The following is a 20,187-nucleotide window of genomic DNA, read 5'->3' on the forward strand; positions in this document are numbered from 1 at the left end:
GCGTGCTGCTGGCCCGAGCACCAGCATGGGGACATTGCAGGGTGGCAGGAAAGGACCAGGGTCTCTTCCCCACTGGGCTGTGGACCAGCACCTGCCCCCAGCCAATGCTCCCACAGTGACAAGCCCACGCGTGCTCTGCCCAGGAGACTGTCCTTTAATACACGTGCAGCCGCGCAGGTTCGTCTCAGGCTGCACCTGCTGGAGGATGGGGGAGTGGGAGGACCAGCAGCCATCTCCAGGGAGTCTCTGTGGTGGTAGGAGGGTAGGGGTGGCCAATGGCCCCTTGGAGACAGCATGGCCTGTGCAGGTGATACCAGGGAGCTGCTGTGCTGGGGCCATGCAGGAGCAAGGTTGATGGCAGCGCTGAAAGGAAGCAGCTCAGTTCTTCCCACACAGTTGTCCACATGTTCCAGCTCAGTGGTGAATTCAGGGTAAGGGTGTAAAGAGCATAGAAGGGCAGCAAGGGAAAAGGAGGCAGGCAGCAGGGGTGGGGAGTCTCTTCTTACTGATGCTCCTGTGGGAAAGAAACAGAGCAGAGCGGTGGGACAGAAGAGGAGCTTTTGGGCTGCTTTCAGCAGCCTGAAGTTGGTGCCAGTGATGCCCATGCTGTGCAGGATGACCATGGCATGGGCAGCAGACCCCAGAGCACCAGGGAGGACAAGCTGAGAGAGGAGGATAGCTGCTGGCAGGGGCTCCATGGCAGGGACGTGCGGGACAGGCACCCATCCCAAGTGTGGGGTGGGAGATGGGGCATGTGATGCCTTCTTCTGTAATGAGTGGGGGTGTTTTCTGCATTTGCCCGGCCACAAGCGCAGATCAGGGATGCTGCAGGGAGCATGGGGCATCACAGGGAAAGGAGGACTGGTCCCCTACCTTTCACTGGCCCGTAGGGGACTTGGCAGCATCAAACATCTTCTTTCGCCCCTCCATCCCTGACATGGCCTCCACATTCTTGCGCCAGTCGCCCACTTCCACAGGGCGCTCCTGCCGGGAGGGATGGGGACACGGGTTGCAATGACATGTGACAGGGTGGCCAGCAGTCCCATGCTGTGCCACCCTGTTGCACAGAGCCCTCAGCAAGCAGCATGGGCAAGGGAGCTGCCCTATTGCAAATGCCCTCTCCCTTGGAGCCAGCTCTTCTGTGTATCCCTGCGCGTGGAGCTGACAGGGAAGATGGCAAACAGCGGCCTGATCTCCACAGGGAGGTCTGGATTCAAGTGGATACCCCCCAAAGCCTTGCTAAGTTGCATTAATGCACTAGAAGGCACAAAAATCCTAGAAAATTTCTTTAGGAGGAAGAAACCAGCACATGGGACTTACTCCGGATTTACATCAGCACACTGGGACAAATGCAAGCAAACCCACTTTCTGCATAGACCCCTCCCAACCCACATAACACCCATCTACACCTTCTCCAAGCTTTTGGAGGGGACTGGGATTGCTGGTGTGACACTGAGACCCTGGCAGCAGCTTCCAGAACAGAAAGGGGAGATGACGGCAGCTCTGGGAGCATGCCCAGGTGTCTGCTCTGCCAACCCACAAGCATTCATAGATTACAAGCCATGCCCCAAAATCATCTCACGACATCTAAAATAAACTCAGATCTATTCACCACCTGGCGTTGAGGACTGTAAACACAGTTTTCCATCCAAACTACAAAACGTGCTATACTAGCAACGGGGGTGGGGGGAGGGAGGAAGAAAAATAATTGAAAACTGAGATTCTCATCCACTCTGCTGAGCTGGGACCAAAGGCTAAAACCCCTTTGGGGAGAGGCCCTTGGAAAGCAGCACAGCTCTTGCAGTTGGGGTGCCTGCACACCTCAGGTAGGTTTGGGCATCATTCACTGTCTCTGGTATTGAGACCTTCCCCTCTCACATCTCTGCAAAGTTGGTGTGAACTGGGCCATTCGTCTCAGGTCAAGAGTGTTTGCTGGGCTTGCTCTGTCTTATCTAATCTGGTTCTGGGAGTTTCCTGGGTGTTTCCTGGGTGTGATTGCACTGAATATGAGCTCTCCTGGTTCCCTCGAAGACCAAAGACCAAGCTCTCTGCAACTGCAGCTCAACAGACATGCCAAGGGGTCCCCAGCTGAAAGACCCCCACATGCTCCTGGAGGGAAAAGCATCATGGATGAAGCCCCAAGTCTCATTTGTTATTGTCTGCCAGTTACCTGGCCCAGTCAAACTGCTCCCAGGTGGTCCTACAACATCCTGCAATGGGCAGTGCCTCACAAGGACTGCCCCATGCTGTTTCTGAGGCTTACAAGGGCATAACCCACGCAGGCTTCACAGGGGACCTTGGAGAAGGGCAAGGGCATCCCTAGGAGGTGTCTCCATCTCTGGCCTCTAGAAGAGTCACCCACCTTCTCTGTGTCCTCCTTCTTGACAGACTTCAGGTTGGCTCTCAGATCCATGGACACCTTGTGCTTGGAGCCCAGCAGAGCCCTCAGCATGGCATCAGCGGAGACACGGACTCGACGCAGGGGAGGTCGCTTGAATTTTCCTCGGAGGTCAAGCACTTTGATTTTCAGATCTTTAATCTGCAGGTTGAGGAAAGGAGGAGGAGCAGGAGGTCATCACATGGCTGCCTTGCACAAAAAGCTCCTGTGTGAAACAGGACTTTGCCAACACTGAACCCTAGAGGGGTCTGCGCCTCTCCTGCAGCCACGAGGACCACCTTCACCAAGGGACTGTCCACCTGAGTGCAGAGCTGTTGTCATTGCCTTGTCCCAGCCTGCTCAGATGGCAGCCACAAGAAGGAGCTCTCAGACCCACAAGGGGTGACCAGGGGAGTGAGGAGGTTTCCTGTGGACCCAGTGGACAGTTTGAGTTCCCTGAGGCAAGGACGAACCTTGTGCTGAGTGATGCCTTGCAGAGCAAATGCCAACCCTTAGATAACCCCAGTGCATGTCCCACATCCAAGCTCAGCCCAGTCCATGACAGACCCCCCTCGAGGCCCAAGCTACCATCTGGGACAGAGTTAACGTAGAAGCAAACAGCCCATCCTGCCTCCTACCTCCCGAGTGTTATGGTTGCATTTTGCTTCAATGTCATATCTCTCTTCATCCACAATTTCAACCTTCTCATGCAGTTCCCTGCACAGGTCCTGGGGGCCAAGCACAACAGAACAGTGGTGAGCAATGCCCCTCCATGGTCCCAAGGAGTTCGCTACACCCTTGGACCTGAGGAATACCTGGAGCTGGCTCAGGGATAGCCCACTGGTGTGCAGTGGTGTGATCCGCTCAGACAGGTATCTTTCCTTCTCTGACTGCTTGTCCACAATCTCCTGTTCCCACTCCTCTTTTGCTTTTGCCAGCATCAAACTCTACGAGCACAAGTAAATGGCAGAAGTATTAACAGACAGGCTCCTCTGTTTCCCCTGAGCCTCCTCGCGCAACATCTCTAGGATGGGACAGTCCTGTCTGCCTCCCAAACCTCCTCCCTGATGTGGCCATCCTCCCAAAATCACTGTGCTGCTGCAACATACATCAAAAAAATCTCTACACCTTTTGTGTGGTGACCCTGAAGGCAGGGGGAACAGCACGGCCAGAGGTACCACGGGGCTGTGGTGGCAGTGGTCCCAATGGATGCTGATGTCAGCACTTTCTTTGCATCGGTTTGCTCTGCTGTGGCAGTAAATTATTTTCCCAAGCCACAACCCGGGGAGCTCCCAAGCTTGTGCTGCAGAGCTGCTGGTGCACAAACATGAGGTCTGTGGCTTTAGAGCTAAAGGCATCAGAGTCTCTCCCCAGCTTAGTAAATTGGAGGTAAGGGGAGGTTTGTTTGGTGCATGGACCACAAAGTCCACATGAGTGAGGACTTTTGAGAAGAGAAGAGGTGGGAATGGGAGCTGCTCCCCAAGGCCCATACTTCTGCCATTCCTCATCGCTGTCCCACCGACCACACACTTCAACCCCAGCTCCTTTTCCCCAGCAAGACAAACCCCAGGGAGTTTCCAACCCTCAGGACTCACCTTCAACAAGAGTTTGCGTGAGGCTGTGATCTTGGATTTTCTCTAGGGGAAAGGGGAGGGGGAAAAAAAAAAAAAAAAACACCTTTGAAAACAAACTCACAGCAAATGCAGAGTAACATTGAGATCAATCCCGAAAGGAAAGGCACTTACCTCCCTGCAGGCAGGCATGCATTCAGGAAGGAGCAATAAGGAACAAGAGAAGAAAAAAAGGCATCAGTGAATAAGAGTCAACAAGAGGTGACAGTCTAGAAAAGCATCTTATGTGATCGCAGTTGGTTTCCTTATTTCTGTATCTAATAGTTGCCACCTGCAAGTGAGCCAGGTCTGAGATAACAGTACTCTCCAGAAACACAGTGGGCACTCAGGGCCACTGCTCAGAAAGCCAAAATGCCACTCAAACACAGCACATGAGCTGTCACAGTGTCCATGGTGCCAGCCCCAGCTTGGTCCCTGTGGTTTGGGCCACAACACCCTCATTCACATGCTCCTGCACAGCTGGGGGCTGGCACACAGGATGCTTGGATCCTGTTCAGGTTTGCAGGGCTGGGGCATCTCCGTGTCATAGCTTGACCAAAGCTTTGAAGGGAGGTTTCTCCCTTCTGTTTATGCCAGGGAATATGTTATATTTGTACAATGTGCTACAAAGAGCCTCACGGCAAAGCGAATGGTGCTGCCCACCTCGGATCCCTATTTTGGGATCTAGGCAAGCTCCGAGATTTGAATGGGGACATTGTAATCGCTAACTTTTTTTATTTAAAGACAGTTTTGCAAGAGGAATGGCACAGAGTTCTCAAGCACAGGCCGGTCTCCCAGCTGAACCCCCCAAAATCTGACAAGCTCAGCCGCCACGAGCAGCCCAGCGGCCAGGTGAGGATTTAGCGAAATCCAAGGGAAACTCGTGCTACTTACGGCTCTGGCATTGTGGCGTCGTTCGCCTGCAAAAGAAAAAAAAAAGGGGGGGGGGGAAGGAGCTGAAACAAACCAGCAAATCGAAATCCACCCGAACCCAGAAAGCGGCGGCAGCGGCGGGATGCTCCCGAGGTCTGGTGCTGCCCCGTGCTGTCAGCAGAGAGAAGCGACTCCGCAGACTCGCCATCCCGCCGTGAAACACCAAGACGAACCGCCTAGCTCCGAGGAAACCTTATTTCGGGCAAGCTCCAACCTGCCGCCAGCTGGCCCTGCAGAACTCGGTCTCCTGTTCTTCAGGGTTTTCCCAAGCACGGAGCTGCTCCCCCGCCGGCTGCGTCGCCCACCCCAGCTCGGGGCGAGGGAACGGAGGCCAGCATGGCTGGAAAGCTCAGGAGAAACGGGGCACCTCGGGGCCACCCGCACTGTGTCGGCTCGGGGAGTCCCGTCCCACAGCTCCCCGTGGGCAACCACAAGGATGATGGAGCCAAATTCCATCTCAGGAGTGACGGAGCAAGGGGCAACGAGTCCTGGCCAAGCGGCTGAGCAGATTCCTTTAGTAGCCGCGTCCCTGGTGAAACACTTACAGTTTGGTATTTTAAATTTGCTTGGTAATCCTATGCCCTGGCAGCTGCTTCAAAATGCACTGCCTTGCTAGCTTCCCCAGCACTGCCTCTAACACTTCCTTCGCTTGCCAAGAAGCCGGGGCACCTTGTAAGCCTGAGTAATAGAAAAATGTCTGGGGAAATGCCAATCAATTTTTTTTTTTCTCTTTCCAACCAGGAGTAACAAACTGATGCTGTACTTCAGAAAGAAACAGCATTTTCCAGTGGTGGGTTTAGTCCTTTTCCTTAGAACTGAAATGGAAAAGCTGGGATTTTTTGCCTTGAACTCTTTGCATCCCCCTGAATTTGGAAAATGTTTTAAATCCCAAAGATTCCTGCTGGGGGAAAGAAAAAGGAACATTTCTGGTCTCAGGAACAGCTGCTCCCAGGCGTGTGCGGAGCCTGTGCCAAGCATATCTCAGTGCACCTCCTGGCTCTGTCTGCTTGTCCTTGTCCCCTCCCCATGCACCCGTGGCCAGAGCCGTGGCCTGAAGGAATGGAGTTTGTGGGGGAAATGCCATAAAATCCCAGCAGGAATCATACTACCCCCAAGCCTGCCAGATCCCTGGATTTACAAGGAAAAATCCCAAGGACAGGAATTTTTTTCTCACAAAAGCCACATCAGTCAGCTGCAGCCAGAGATGCTGGTTTCATGCTTTTTTTGGAGGTTTTTGGTGATAAAACAAATGTCCCAGAGGACATGCAGGGAAGGTGGCTCCTCTTGCCTGACACTGGTGCATTGAGCGGGTCGGGTCCCAGCTGCTCCCTCCCAATTTATTACGGGGGAGGCAGAAAAGCCTTTGGCTCTCTGGAGGTGAGCAAGGGCTGGACAAAGCCCCTCAGCGTCTCCAGCGTTCCCCATTGGAGCAAAGCCCGGCGTCCCTAGAAGGTGGGACCCACACCACACCTCAGGCTGATGACCTCTACCAAGGTCAATCAATTTTTACGGCCAGATAGTTCTAAATTGGCTTCCCAGAGGACAGCCAGGACTCAGCTGTGCTGGTAAGGCATCCCCAGCAATCTCGTGCAGGGACTTTTAGGCTTCAGCTGGATCTGGAGCATCCACAAGAGACTTTGCTCTCTGATGGGGATGAGAGGATCTGGACAAGATAATTCTGTACTGTTTGCATGCCCCCAGCTGTGAAAAGCTTAAAAAGCTTATCAAATCATTAGATCATGGAAATCCTTAAACGAAACAACTCCATAAAGCCAAACACAGTCAATCCTGACATCCTCCCCAATCCCAGGTGGCTGAGACATACCATGAACACACACAGCTAACATGATGCCACACACACTCTGCTCACACCCTTGAACCTCACCTCCCTGGTCACGCAAGTGACTGTGAGCAGTCAGGCTAGGACACATGGGCAAATGCTCCCCAAAATGGTCTTGTTTGCCAGTTTTCAGAAAAATCGAGCACATCTCAGCTCCAAAGCCCAGCTGGGTATTTTAGCATTACTTCTCCCCATTGCAGTCTCACCAATCCTCTCTCTAAGAGCATAGAAAATGTCTGAGCAACCTCACACAGGGGGAGAAATTCAGACAAACTCACATGCCCGGGGGTCCTCTCTGCCACGTGCAAGTACAGGCGGTCTCATGCTTGCGCCTGTGTCACCACTAGCACACCCAGGGAGTCAGGGGTGGGGGGATGCCCCGGGGCAGTGCCTTACCTCAGGGCTATGCAGGAGGGAGGTGATGCCTGGCCTCTGGAGAGCTGCACACTGCCGGGGGCTGGCTGCAGAGGGGGAGTATTAAATCGCAGCCTGCCTGCAAGTGGTCAGTAAAAATAGCACAAATCCACTCTTGCGTGCACATGTTTGCTGTGAGCCCTGGCACCCCATGACGTGCTGCACACACCTGGGGCACCATCTCAAACACAGGGTGACACACACACACATCATCCATGCACGTTAGTGCAGCCGTGTTTTATTGCACCCTTGATCCCCATGAGATTTAGTGAATTCCTGTGCTGTTTGCATGTGCATCACCCCCGCTTGGCCAGCACTTGCTGCTTGACACCTTACTCACATGCATGTTGTGTGTGAGCATGCAGATGTGCCGGGTTGGGCTGACCATGGTGCAACGGCAATGCCTGTGCAGATGGGGTGTATTCTTCATGGCATGTGGGTCCTGCTCCCCTCTGATGTAAACCAGCATCAGAGATGCTGGAAAAGCCCTGAGTCTGCAAGGAGGCAGAAACCATGAGCCAAAACACTGCAGTGTTTTTCCTTCACGGAAAATCTCCTGATCTTTCTTCTTTCTTTTTTTTCTTTTATTTCCTTTCTTTTTTCCTTTCAGAAAGTCTCTGAAGGGGACGGGAGTGGGGGGGAGCAGCCTGGAGAGCTGATGTGTTGCTGACCACCCATGCACAATGGTGCACACACGCTCTGCAATGCTGCAAGCACAGAGTGATATCCCCACGGGAGCACTGGCTGAGGGGTCTCCCTGGAGCCATCAGAGCCGCTAGAGCAGGCGGGCAAAACCACCCCGGGCCAGGACAGGGTACATTGCCAAGGGGCGATGGGGTGAAACAGCAAAGGTGGGGTTACAGCAACAGGCCAGATGGTCGGTTGGGACCAAGGATGGGGCAGTCCCCTCTTTGGGGAGCAGGACCATCCAGACTTGCCCAGCACAGCACAGTGGGTTGAGATGCTGGAGTAAATTTCAGCCCCTCACAAGCCCTGATGTTTTCCCCATGAAATCCCTGAAAAGCAGCAAAGAAGCTACTGTTTCGCCCCCCTGCACCCAGCAAAGCCCCTTGCCCAGTGTCCCCACGGAGGGAGGCTTCGTGTGGCAGAGGACCGCAGGGGCAGGTGACACCTGTTCCCTGGGATATTTTTAGGGGCAAGTTTAGGAGCAAACAATTCCCAGCGTGCAGCCCAGTAGGGACAACGCACGGTATTTTAATCCTGAGCCTATTATGGTCACAGAGGGGCACACAGCTGCATGCATGGGGTAGCTCCCATGGTGGGGAGCAAAGACAGCTTCCCTGTCCTGCAGAGCAGGGAATGCATGGCCACCTTCCCCGGCTCCTTCCCCCCTGCCTAGACACCAAGAGGGCAGCTGTGCCCTCATGGGGGGGTGAAACAAAAGCCCCCAAGCTGGTGCGAGGTCGGTGGTGGTGACAGCGGCAATGGCAGTGGCAGTCCCATCCTTGTTTGACCTGCATTAGTCAAGTCCCAGCAAGCACAGGAGAAACCCCCCCTGCACCCTCCTCGGGGGCCCCTCCAAGGATGTTTCCCTTTCCCCAGCTCCAAGCGCCAGCGCAGCAGATCTGATCCCAGCCACCGAGGAGGAGGCTTTATACCAGCCCTGTTAGACCTTTATAAGGCAAAAGCCCCCGAGGGGCTGTGCCTCCAGCATCTTTCCTCCCAGCTGCCTTGGGATTGTTTTTGGAGCACAGAGGAGCCAAAATTAGCCCGTGACAAAGGCACTGCATTCCCCGTAGCCACAGCCGTGCTCCAGGGACCCAAGCAGCTCCCAACGGGGGCTGCTTTGGATGCCATTTGCTCCAGTCTCAGGTTTCGTCCTCTGCTGGGACTTGGAGTGAGGAGGAGGAAAGGGCAAGCGAGAGATGGGGTGGCGGGACCTCACAATTCAGGGCTTCAGCGCTGGTTTCAAAGCCCCGGTGCTGCCATGGGGGGCCAGCAGCAGAAGGACTGACAGGAGCCCAGGATCTCCCCATCCCTCCTCTGCCACTGACATGATGAGGACATTTTGGGTCTCCATCCCTGACTCGCAAACTGCAATGAGCTGCCTCAAGATGAGGGGTTGTTTTATTAGGTACCACCTGAGGTTGTGGGCACCCCACTGAGCTGCTGGCACGTTGGAAGGGGACAGGCTGGAAATCTATAAGGCAGACCAGTTTTGAGGCCAAATTCAAAGCTAAATAATATCCCCCTGTTCCTGGGAGCCACTGATTCAAGTGAAGAGTTCCCCAAGAGCTGCCACTGAGGGGATGGATGCCAAAAGAAAATTCTGAGAGATCTGTATGGGGAGGCCAGACCTACCCTTGATCAAGTCCCCAGGGACAGTCTGCTTGTCCCTAAACATCCCAGTGGTCCTACAGATCACCTGTGTTCAGCCTTTTACAAGTGGACAACTTCGCATGTATTTAGATGGATGTGGGCAGTTTCTCTCTCCCTCTGGACATGCTGAATCCCTGGAGGGTGTTGGTGCTTCCTCATCATAGGGCATCAGCCCCACAAGTATGGCAGGGCCTACCACAGCTGCCCTCCAGCTTCGGGGGAACTGCACAGGGGCCACAATGGTCCCTGACTCCTGAAGATGTTGGGCCCCCAAATTCAAAGGTATCTGATCCCTGTGAGCAGTTTGGTTGCCCCACGTGAAGCCTATCTCCCTGAAGAAGCAGACTTGCAGCGGTGTTGGAGGGATTCCATTCCCTCCTCAAGGCCCCGGAGCCATCCCACCCATCATGTCCCTGCCCTCTTCCAAGCACCGTCCTCGTTTCGTCAACCCCGATGGCATTCACAAAGACAACAGGCTTCCCAGGGCATCCAGGACAGACTTAGAAACAACAGCTGAGCCTCTGTTGTCCTTTGGGACCTCACCCTGCAAACATGTCCATCCCACCCCTTAGCTGCCACTCTCAGAGCCAGCCCCAAATGCTGGGGCAGATGGCAGGACCCCACCAGCTGCCTCAGGTTTCTCACCAGGCTGGGGCGGAGGATGCCCCACAGACTCACTATGGGGTCGGAGAAGGTTTTTCCTCTGTGGAACAGCTCAGAGGCATGGGGACATTGGGGTCACCTCCTACAAGCAAGGTGATTGCAAGGTTGCAGAACTGCAGTGTCACATTGCAATGAAGTCGTGAGGGTCCCTGTGACTTGTCTTGATGAAACGGTCCCCGCCTGGGTGTTTCTGCTGCAGATCATCTGGCAGCTCTCACCCCTCATGAGCTGCCAGAAGGGATGCAGCTAGTCCCGACTGCTCCGTTGATTTGTGACAGCAGAGGGTGACAGCCTCCTGGGGATGCTCTCCAACAATCAATGCTTTTTGTAGCCATGCAAAGGATTTCCTCAGCCTGCTGCATCTGTGAGTCTTACCAAACTTGGGCAATGCCCTGAGGCATCAAAGTGGAGCTGGCAGGGGGAACAGCCCTGGATGGAATAGATGGAATGTGGACCAGAATATGGATGATCATCACAGCCCAACCTGGGAGCCATGAAGGCCCCAGGCCAGACCACAAACATGCCCCATGGGGCTGAAAGACCTCTCCCACCTCAGGTCTCTGCCCTGCTAATCTTCACCCCATAGCATCAGCCCCACCAGGACACCCACGTCTCCCACCACCCAGCAGGGCAGAGGCTCCTCATCCATTTGGGATCTGCTGCTCCATGGCCCAGGGTCCGAGGGTGAGCACAGCTGTTCCCACAGCTGGAGACGCCTGTCTTCTCCAGCCATGGCCTCCTGCTCTGGAAACCCCCACCTGGCTGGAAACCATCTTGCATGTGGTGCAGCTGGGGACAGTGCCTGTGTTCAGCCTCTTCATCCATGGGTATGAGACTGGCCCTTCCCACTCCGCACAGCTGCAGGCAGTAAATCTGTGCAGAAGCAGCTGTGGGGCTAGATCCAAAATCAGGACAATTTTCACAAAATGGGAGAAATACCTTCCATTTCTAGAGATATTGTGGGACAAGTTGTTTTTCTCAGCTTGAATGCTTTGTGGAGACTTGAAATGTTTGCAGAAGGTGCCAAAGTTGAGGAGGGGTCTCTCAAAACTAACAGGTTCTTTAAGAACGGCACAGGCTCCTTGCCTCATGCCATTGGCACATAGAAAAGCCTTTAATAAATGAGGAGGAATTATCTACTTTGGGATAGTGGAAAGACATTATTAAAATGGAGCTGAGCCACTCACTGAAGGCTTTAAGCTTTCTATGCTTTTGCCAAGTGACACATGAAACCTTCCCAATGTTGATCTTGTCGACCCTTATAAACAAGAGGAGGATATTAGCTGTTCTGTCTGCATTAATGGGCTGACACGGTTCAACAGCGATGTCAGTTTAAATATCCTAAAACCCAGCCTGGTTTTCAGCCTAAGGCAAAATATTTCACAGGAAAAAAAAAACCCTATTCCCCATAATCCAAAATTTCAGGCCCAGGCAGGGACCCTGACACACTTTTTAGACATTTTCAGGGTATTTCCAGGCCCTCCCATCTGGCTCCAAGTGTCTCGCATCTCAGCATCCCCTTTCACTGCAAGGCTGTGCTAAGCCACCCCCATCACCAGGGCAGCCTGGTGACTCCTGCTCAGGGACAGTGGGTGATGGATGGGTGCTGGCTGCTGCCCTCTGCAGCTCCAGCAATGCCTGGCCACTATTTTTGTTTCTTCCTGCGGTGCCAGATGGGGTGGTGATCCCTTTCCCTCCCACTGGCTCCTGCAGCCCCAGCTGGTTGATGCTTACAACCACATTCATTGCCTGCCACCTCATCCACCTCCCTGGGACACCCTCTCCAAAACACAATATCAGGACATTGGGGATGGGGAATTAACACACGTGCAATCCATGCCTGGACCCCCCCCCTCAGCATCCCAAGCTCTGTGTTACGGATAACAGCATTTCTTCCTACACTCAAATGCAAGAGGACTTTATTGGAGGTGGCCAAACCCACCACAGCGGTGGTGTGGATGTCCCGGCCATCTGCTCACCCAGAGTGTGAGCATGCAGACATAGCAGGGCACAGGGCAGCTCTCCAGCCTGGCACTGCTTGGGGCAGGTTCTGGAGTCCAAAATGAAATCCAGTGATTTAGGAATTATAATTAAGGATGGTCAACAATGAAATAATTTTAGGAGCATCTGAAGGAAGCCAGACACTTGACTCAAAGCTAAAAAAGAATACTGCTTGCTACAACTGTGATTTTTTTTCTTTTCATTTTTATCTGAGGAAAAACCACTCACAAACTACACCGATGCTCGCAAGAGAAGGAAGGCACTGCCAGCCTCTCTGCAGGACATGTGATGGCGGAGGAGGTACACAATGGTCTCACCTGCCAAAAAGCATTGGCACCATCATGCTGCAAACTCCTGTCTTGGCAGTGTGACACCCACTGCCTTTGCTGGCTCTCGGAGGGATCCAGCCAGCCCCAAACTGACTCCAAAGCCAGGGCTGGGTGCTGGGATTTCGTCAGGTGGAAAAAAGGGCCCTGAAGCTCCTCCTGCCACCTCCCTTGCACCCAACCTCACCCTCATGGTGCTGCATGAAGGGTGCCAGCCCCAGCACCCATGGGTGCTAGCAGAGCCCCTGGCTCCAGGGGTGGAGGCACAGGGCAGCCCCCAGCCTGCACAGAGGATCCCCAGCACTGGGGCATCCTCTGAGCAGTGCAGAGAGGGTCGATGGAGCGGGGTCACCTAGGGGCTGGGAGCAGCAGAGCTGGATTTGCAGGCTCCAGCCTTTGAACTCAGGCAGCTCCAGGGCACCTCGCTCCATTTTGGGGCTCAGGGCTCAGCGCTCAGCCCCAGCTCTGCTTGGTGTCCCCAGCACAGAGGTCCCCAGAAGCCAGCCCCTCCTCGCAGCAGGAGCCAGTGTGCTGGGGGGACTGTGAGGCCACATGCCTACCAGCCCCCTGCCATGCCTCAGTTTCCCCACCTCCAGAGGCACTAGACATGCTTCCCGTGTATCCTCTCTCTGCTTTTCAGGCTAGCTGGAAGAGCCCTGTGAGCTCCCTTGCATCCCTAATTCTGTGCAAATAGTCAACTAAAAATACTTTCACAGCATGTGGCCTCCTGCAATGCTCCTAGAGCCCTTCACCCACCCCCCCACCCCCCCCACTTGCTCTCCTCTGCAGACCCGCTTGCTCTCTGAGCCCCTGCCTGCAGGATATTTTCCCTCAGGTAAAATCACCCCATTTACCCAACTTCACCCATCAACACTGAGCCCCATCGAGGCCAGCAATGTGCTGGCACCACATTACTGGTAATGGGGGATGCACCAGCACCAGCCCTGTCCCTGCTCCACTGTCTGATGGAGTCTCCGGGCTGTTTATTTGCTTTTTAGTCTCTGAGTGACCTTTTCCTCTGCATAAAAAATTCAGCACTCACAGGCAGCGAGTGAAGCCAACCTGCCTCCCAGCCACATGCTGCTAGCTCGGTTCTCACTCCCCAGCCCCTGCTCCCAGGGTCAGGCTGTGAATCCATCCGCCAAGGGTGGATCTGGCAGATTTGGGTGTCTGTGCAGAAGAAACTCCCAAAACTGGGGGGGACACACAATACGGGCAGGGGCTCTGGCTGCGTGTTGGTCTGCAGAGTGATGAGGAGCTCAGGATGGGGATGGAAAACCTTGGCTTTCCCCATGCCCATACCTGGAATGCCAACATAGCGATTTGCCTTGCTCTTTCTGTCCCTCTCCCTCTATTAACCACCCAAATTTCTCCCCAGCTCATGGGTACCATGGCTTCTCTGCTGCCTTGTCCAGCAGTGCACAGGAACATTTCCATGGCCAGGGCTGGCACTTACACACACCCATCTTGACCATTTTCTTCCCCGGTTCCTTGCTGGCACTTGGAAAACAGAAAATATCTATTTACAGTGATTGAGAGAGCAGAAAAGCTGAAAACAAGGAGTCAGACCTCCAAAACTGGTTCGAAATTCACAAGACTGGAAAACTCCTCACACTGGATGCTCCTCACCCCTGGGTGCTACCCCACCATGGCACAGGCTTGGCATGCTTGCAGGACATTGAAAGAGCCTCACTGAATCCCCTGACTCTGGGAGCTGGGGATTTACGAGAAACCCCAGGATGGAGATCCTTGCCATGGAAATGCTGTGTGAGCGCCAGCACCTTCCTCCAACCACTGACAACCCCATTCCTTGCTGAAATGTGTGCAGGGACCTGGTTTGGGGGGCTGGTCCACACAGGGCTCCATGCCTACAGCATCTCCCTCTGGGCAGGGGACCAGGTCACACCATCCCTGGAGCCCACCATGTTTTAGTGCCTCTGTCCCTGCCGGCACAGGGACAGTGCAGAGCTCTGTCTGTATGGGATTTGGATCCAGCTTCATCCATGCCCCCCCCCAGCTTGGACCCCCACTTGCCTCTGTTCACAAGCGGGGGAGTTTCTCGGCAAATGAAGCTCTGAGGACCAGGGATGGCCAAGCAGGCTTCCTTGGGTGGAAAAACATGAAAATGCTTATTCCCAGGCTGCTCGGAAAAAGCCAGCATGAGCCTGGCCCTGCACAGTAAGCGGGCTCTGGCCATGCCACCGTCCCTCCCCAAAGCTGCCCCAGAGCTGCCCTGGCACGGAGACAGGACTCCACGACCCCGAGGGGTCTGGCAGAGGTGGCCGGCACACAGGCCAGGGCCGGCTGCCACAGCCCCGGGGGGACAGGGCACCATGCTCCCCGATTCCCACGCAGCCAGGCAATCTCCGGGAGGATCTGCAGTGCCTCCGGCCGTGGGGCTGGGGCTCAGGCTCCGGCTTGCGGAGCATGGTGGCTCGAGGCGCTCATGTCTGCGTTGCCTGTCGGGGCAGAGCCATCCCTTCCCCTGCCTGCCATCCCTGCCTGCAAAGCCAGGCAGCGCTGCTCATGGGTCACCTGCCCGCAAACCACCATGGGAGTCCCTGGGGACACGGGTGCAGCGGGATAGGTGACTGGAGAGGCTTGGGGTGGCAGCGGGGGGCTTTGGAGCCTAACTGTGGGATGCTGGCAGATTTAGGGGGATGCCAACAACCGGCAAAGCTCTGTGCAGGATTTATGCTTTTCCATACCCTGCAGGATCCCACAGATCAAAGCGACACCAGGTTAAGCAGCAGAAGGTCCTGTTTGGGGACATTTTTGATACAGGGTGTTGGGGTCCCCATTGCCTTCCCCAGCATCCCATATTAGGCCAAGGACAGCTCAGGGTAGGCAGTGTCCAGCAGCATAGCTGCATCACCGCACCATCCAGGTACGGTGCCCAGAGGGGTCCCTGCTGCAGCAGCAGCTCTCCAGCCCCTCCACAATGTGGGGGCTCAGGGGGACCCATGTCCCCAGCCATATCCATCTGTCCCAGTGTCACTGACATTCAGACAGAGCTCACGATCTCACTGCTTCCTTCAGGCTCAACCTCATCCATCCCATCCCCTGTCCCGCAGAAGAGGCCCAGAGGTCTCCACCAGTCCAGCCTGTCAGCTGAAGGGGCCTCCAAGCAAGGATGTCACCTCCTGCCATGTCCAGAGCCCCAGGTGGTGGCCCTGACTGTGTCCTTTGCCCCATCACGTCAAGAGGATGTGGGCTAACTCCTGCAGCTGTGCCAGCCCAGCTCCTGCGGTGCCCCTGTCCTGCCCCAGGATGGGGGGAGCCAGTGCCCGCACTGGCCTCCCCAGGGCCACCGTCTCCATCCCCGGGCTGCAGACAGTGGTAGCCTCACTTGCCCGCTGGGATCCCGTTCTCCCCACTGCCCGCTGAGCCAAGGGCCATCTCCATCCTGCTCTTCGGATGCTGTGCGTCCACGGGCTGTCCCACTGGGGCTGCGTCGAATTGCACCACTGTGGAGAGAAGGTGCTTGTTACCCACTCGGGGTACATGGGGCAGGATCCAGCCCTGAGGGGAGCTGGGGAGTGGAGCCAGCTACAGTCCTCACTGCCATCCCACATGCAACACGGCAAAGAGCCCCGTATCCCTCAGGGCCACCCCAGACAGAGGGAGGGTGTTAGAAAGTCCCTCTCCAGGGATGCAGGGAGGTGAAACCCGGTGGGGGATGCAAAGGGCAGAGCCCAGCCAGGGTAGGGGGAGACAGGACTGTGCCCTGCAGACCCATCCCCATCTATGGGACCCCCTCTGTGATTCCTATGGGGAAGCCGAACCACTTGGAGATGGCACCCGGTGGCCCGGGACCTCATCCTCCGGTGGGTCCTGCACCCTGATCCGCAGCGCAGTGGGGGGGTCTGGTACCTGCTCGGCAGCTGTGCCGGGCGCGGACGACCTGGATCGCCTGCTGGTTCTTGAAGCGGACAAGGCCCATGGTGATCTCAGCATTCCAGCCCGGGTCCTCCTGGGCGCAGCGGAAGTCGATCTCGTGGCTGTCGTCCATCACCACCGTGAAGTAGATGTGCCGCTCCTTCCACTCCACGCATTCCACCGCCTTCATGCGGGCAAAGCTCAGCTCCTTGCGCCGCGAGCCCTTGGGCTCAAAGAGCTGCAGCCCCTTCTCCGTCAGCAGGCACCGCTTCTTCTTCCAGAGCTGCAGCAGCCCCCCGCTCCGCTTCTCCAGCACCCCCTCTCTCAGCACCTTCTCGGGGGTCATAGTGGCTCCTCAGCCCCCAGGGATCCTCAGCACCTCGTGTCGGCGCAGCTGGGCATCACCCGCCAGGGGATTTCCAGCCCCTCCACGTCAGAGCCGAGCTCCCCAGGGCCAGGACCCCCACGGCAGCTGTGCTGCCCCCAGGGACCTTGCCGCCCTCCGCTCCCTGGCTCTCAGAGGGGGTGAGCGATGGGGTGCCCCATGCCGGCTGCCAGCCCTGTTGCCAGGGCTCTGCTCCCTGCCCCGTGCAGCGTGTGGGATCCCCGGCGCCGCGCACCCCAGGAGCTGTCTCTACATGCCCGGCCGCTCTCCCACTCGCATTCCTCCCCGCCTTGCCTGGCCCCTCCTGCCGCGCAGGCACCCTTCACACCCAGGCGAGGCCCAGCCAGGCCCCGTGCAGCCCTGCTTCACCCAGGAGGTGCTTTTGGGGTGCTCGCGGGCAGGCGCTGCCCCCAGGGTCCTCGTGTGAACAGGGAAGGTGTGGGCATGGGTCTGCATGGCAGCAGTGTCGGGTCAGGGTTTGGAGACTTCTGCATGGGAGCCCGGGCATGGGGTGCAGTGCCAGCTGTCGGGGGGTGCAGTGCCAGCTGGCACAGGGCTATAGGGTGCAGTGCCAGTGGGGACCGGGGGCTGTGGGGTGCAGCGCCATCCAGGCACAGGGTTATGGGGCACAGTTTCACTTGCAGATAGGGCTGTGGGTTGCAGTGCCAGCTGGGCCAGGGGGCTCTGGGTGCGATGTCAGCCAGGAAGGGGCTATAGGGTGCAGTGCCAGCTGGGGTGGGGGGCTGTGGGGTGCAGTGCCAGCCAGGAAGGCACAATGGGGTGCAGTTGCAGCCAGGGCAGGGGGTTATGGGGTTCAGCACCAGCCAGGGCAGAGGGTTATGGGGTGCAGTACTACCAAGGGCAGGGGGCTGTGGGCACAGCACCAGCCAGGCAGGGGCTGTGGGGACCCCTGGGTGGGACCCAGGAGGGGGGACACACACAGACAGCAGATGTCTGGTGTCACCACTCCGAGATGGCTGTGCAGGGCTGCCCTGCAATGGGGACAGCCCTTGACACCCACCACCCACCCAGCCCTGCACCCAAGGGTGCTGGCCCAGCCCTCAGCACACAGAACTCCTGTTCCCCAAATCCCCTGGGACAGGGATTTGCAGCCCCCAGCCTGTCCCACAGTGAGGACCAAAATCCTCCAGCATTGTGTGACCTGTGCAGGGGGGGATACACCCCCAGAGCAAGGCCAGGACAGCACAGCGCAGCCCTGTCCCGCCTGAGTCCACCCTCCCCTGCAGCAAAACACCCGTCTTCTTTCCAGCCTGTCTCGTTCCCGGCCACCGCAGCTTTGTCTGTTCCTGTGCCAGTGCCTCGCACAGAGGGGTTCACCGTGCCTTGCCGGGCTGCCAGCAGGGACATCTGGGGCCTTGGCGATGGCCATGGGCTGCCAAAGGGGGTGACGGTCACAGACTGCTAGGTGGCTGGATGTGCCCCCGGAGATGCTGAGGGTGCAGGTCCCTTCACCCAGGAGATCTGGAAGGGGAAAAATTCCCCCCAGGGATGTGCCGGGGTCACTGTCTGGGGCTGGCAACCTGCAGGTCAGCCCACGGCTCCCTGGCACACAGCTGCTGCCCCAGCACATATCTCCAGAATCATGCTGCTAGTGCAACCCCCCCCCCTCCGGCGCCCCCCAGCTGGACCCCCTCTTTCCTCAGCCACTCCGTTGTCCCCAGTCCCTGCCAGGGGCATTGCCTGCAGCCGGCATAGCCGGGGGGCAAGTCTGCAGCTCCGATGAGATGCACCTAATTATCCCTCATTAAGAGGGCAGGGCAGCGGCTGCGGAGCCAGGAACTGGTTCGTGCTCCCCGGGGCCAACCTCACCACGCTGGCAGAGATCCCGGGTGTCCCAGGAGACCCGGTTTCGTGACGTCAGGTGGCCCCAGCTCCCCGCCGGCCCTTGCCACCCCCGCAGCCAAAGGGAGCACCGGGCTGGGCACAGCCAGGGGGGCCAGCGCAGCCCCGGAGGTCACGCCAAGCACCCCAGCACTTTCGGGAGGAGCAGAGCAAATGTGTGGGTTCTCCCCCCAAAGGAGCATCCAAGGCTGTTTTCCCACACACAGGTAAAGCTCAGCTCCAGGGATGCTGAGCCCTGGAAATTTGGGGGTGAATAGTTTTGGGACTGTTGCTCCTGGCTCCGCTCTGGCGAGCTGGGATGTCCGTGGGCACTTTTGGTTCACCAGCCAGCCTGATCTCCCCCCCTTACCACCCTGGGGAGAGCCAAGGGCTGCCACCCCCCCCCTCCCCAAGGCCTCAGCTCCGCTGCTCTCTGCCTCTCCAGGCTCCAGCCACCAAGGGAAGGTCATTTTCCCATAGCCGTGGAGCTCTGACGAAGTCTTTCTCTGCTCCTCTCTTCCCAGCTGTCCGTTCCCAGACCTGCAGGGGAGGCAGCTCCTGCCCTCCAGCAAACCCAACGGGACTCTCTGCATCAGGCTGCCAGCAAGCAAAAGGCTTTGCTCCGTGGGCTGCCCGTGGTCCCCACACATATCCCGTCCACACAGAGCCCTTACAGGCAGGCAACAGGGGCTGCCGGGGCTCAGCTGGGGGGGAAAATCCTGCCCTGGGGTGGCTCAGCAGCCACTGGGATGACATTCCCACAAAGCGCTCATGGCCAGGATGGAGTGGTGGCACTGTGGCATCCCCTGCCGCAAGATCCCCTGGCACCACTGGCCATGGGGCTCAGAGGGCTCCAGTCTGACCCTTTAGGGTGGTACCATCGCCACCAGCCTCCAGGCTGCAGGGTGCTCGGCCATGAGCCGACCCTTTGGTTTGTCTCTGCAGAGGTAGGTTTGGGTCCCACAGCCCCTTTTCCAAGGGCTGGCAGCCCCCCATGCCGGCAGCAGGGAGGGGTGGGTACTGCTGGGTGCAATGTGGTTCTGCCGCCTCTAAAGGGAGCTGGACAACACTTGGGTGCTGGTGTCCAGACACGTCCGGCTGACCGGCACCAGGCTGTGGCCGTGCACGGGGAGCAGTAACCAGCAGAGGGTAGCAGATGGTCGCAGCCGTCCCGCGGCAGTTTGGGCGGGGGATGCCCCTAAAGCCCCTCTAATCCCACCCTGCTTCTCCTGGGCCTTGCCCCATCACCTCCTCCGGCCCACCTCATGCCCTCTGGATGTGCAGCCCCAGCGATGCCTCTGCTGGTCTCACCATGACGACAGCCTCTGCTAATACTGTGGGTGTTGGTCTCTGTCACTCCCTAAGCCATTCTCAGGTGAGCAGTGCAACTTCAGCAGGGGTGCAGCACCAATTGCAAACCCTCAGGGCAAGGTCCCTGTCCCAGGACACTGCCCATGCTGTCACCTGGGACCTTTGGGGCTGAAAGCTCAGCAGAGACCCACCAGCCTGGAGAAGAGAGTTTTCCGCTACTTAGAGAAGGGTTGTGGAGAAGGGAGACACAGCAGTGCATGGCAAAA

General features: G+C 57.0%; 2 protein-coding genes across 2 annotated transcripts; both read right to left on the reverse strand.

Moving 5' to 3' along the window:
• Positions 1 to 134: 134 nt before the first annotated feature.
• TNNI1 (troponin I1, slow skeletal type) lies at positions 135 to 7,242 on the reverse strand. Its single transcript, XM_069771736.1, has 8 exons — positions 7,157 to 7,242; positions 4,878 to 4,907; positions 3,973 to 4,014; positions 3,193 to 3,324; positions 3,016 to 3,105; positions 2,363 to 2,539; positions 874 to 984; positions 135 to 514 (listed from the first exon to the last, which is right to left on the reverse strand). The coding sequence occupies exons 4-7, from the start codon at positions 3,316 to 3,318 to the stop codon at positions 877 to 879; spliced, it is 501 nt and encodes a 166-aa protein (XP_069627837.1). The 5' UTR covers positions 3,319 to 3,324; positions 3,973 to 4,014; positions 4,878 to 4,907; positions 7,157 to 7,242; the 3' UTR covers positions 135 to 514; positions 874 to 876.
• A 7,612-nt stretch (positions 7,243 to 14,854) lies between these two features.
• PHLDA3 (pleckstrin homology like domain family A member 3) lies at positions 14,855 to 17,545 on the reverse strand. The gene is made up of 2 exons (XM_069772193.1): positions 16,378 to 17,545; positions 14,855 to 15,971 (listed from the first exon to the last, which is right to left on the reverse strand). The coding sequence occupies exons 1-2, from the start codon at positions 16,727 to 16,729 to the stop codon at positions 15,850 to 15,852; spliced, it is 474 nt and encodes a 157-aa protein (XP_069628294.1). The 5' UTR covers positions 16,730 to 17,545; the 3' UTR covers positions 14,855 to 15,849.
• Between the last annotated feature and the right edge of the window lie 2,642 nt (positions 17,546 to 20,187).

This window comes from Haliaeetus albicilla, chromosome 26 (genome assembly GCF_947461875.1).
Source record: "Haliaeetus albicilla chromosome 26, bHalAlb1.1, whole genome shotgun sequence".
NCBI lineage: Eukaryota > Metazoa > Chordata > Aves > Accipitriformes > Accipitridae > Haliaeetus > Haliaeetus albicilla.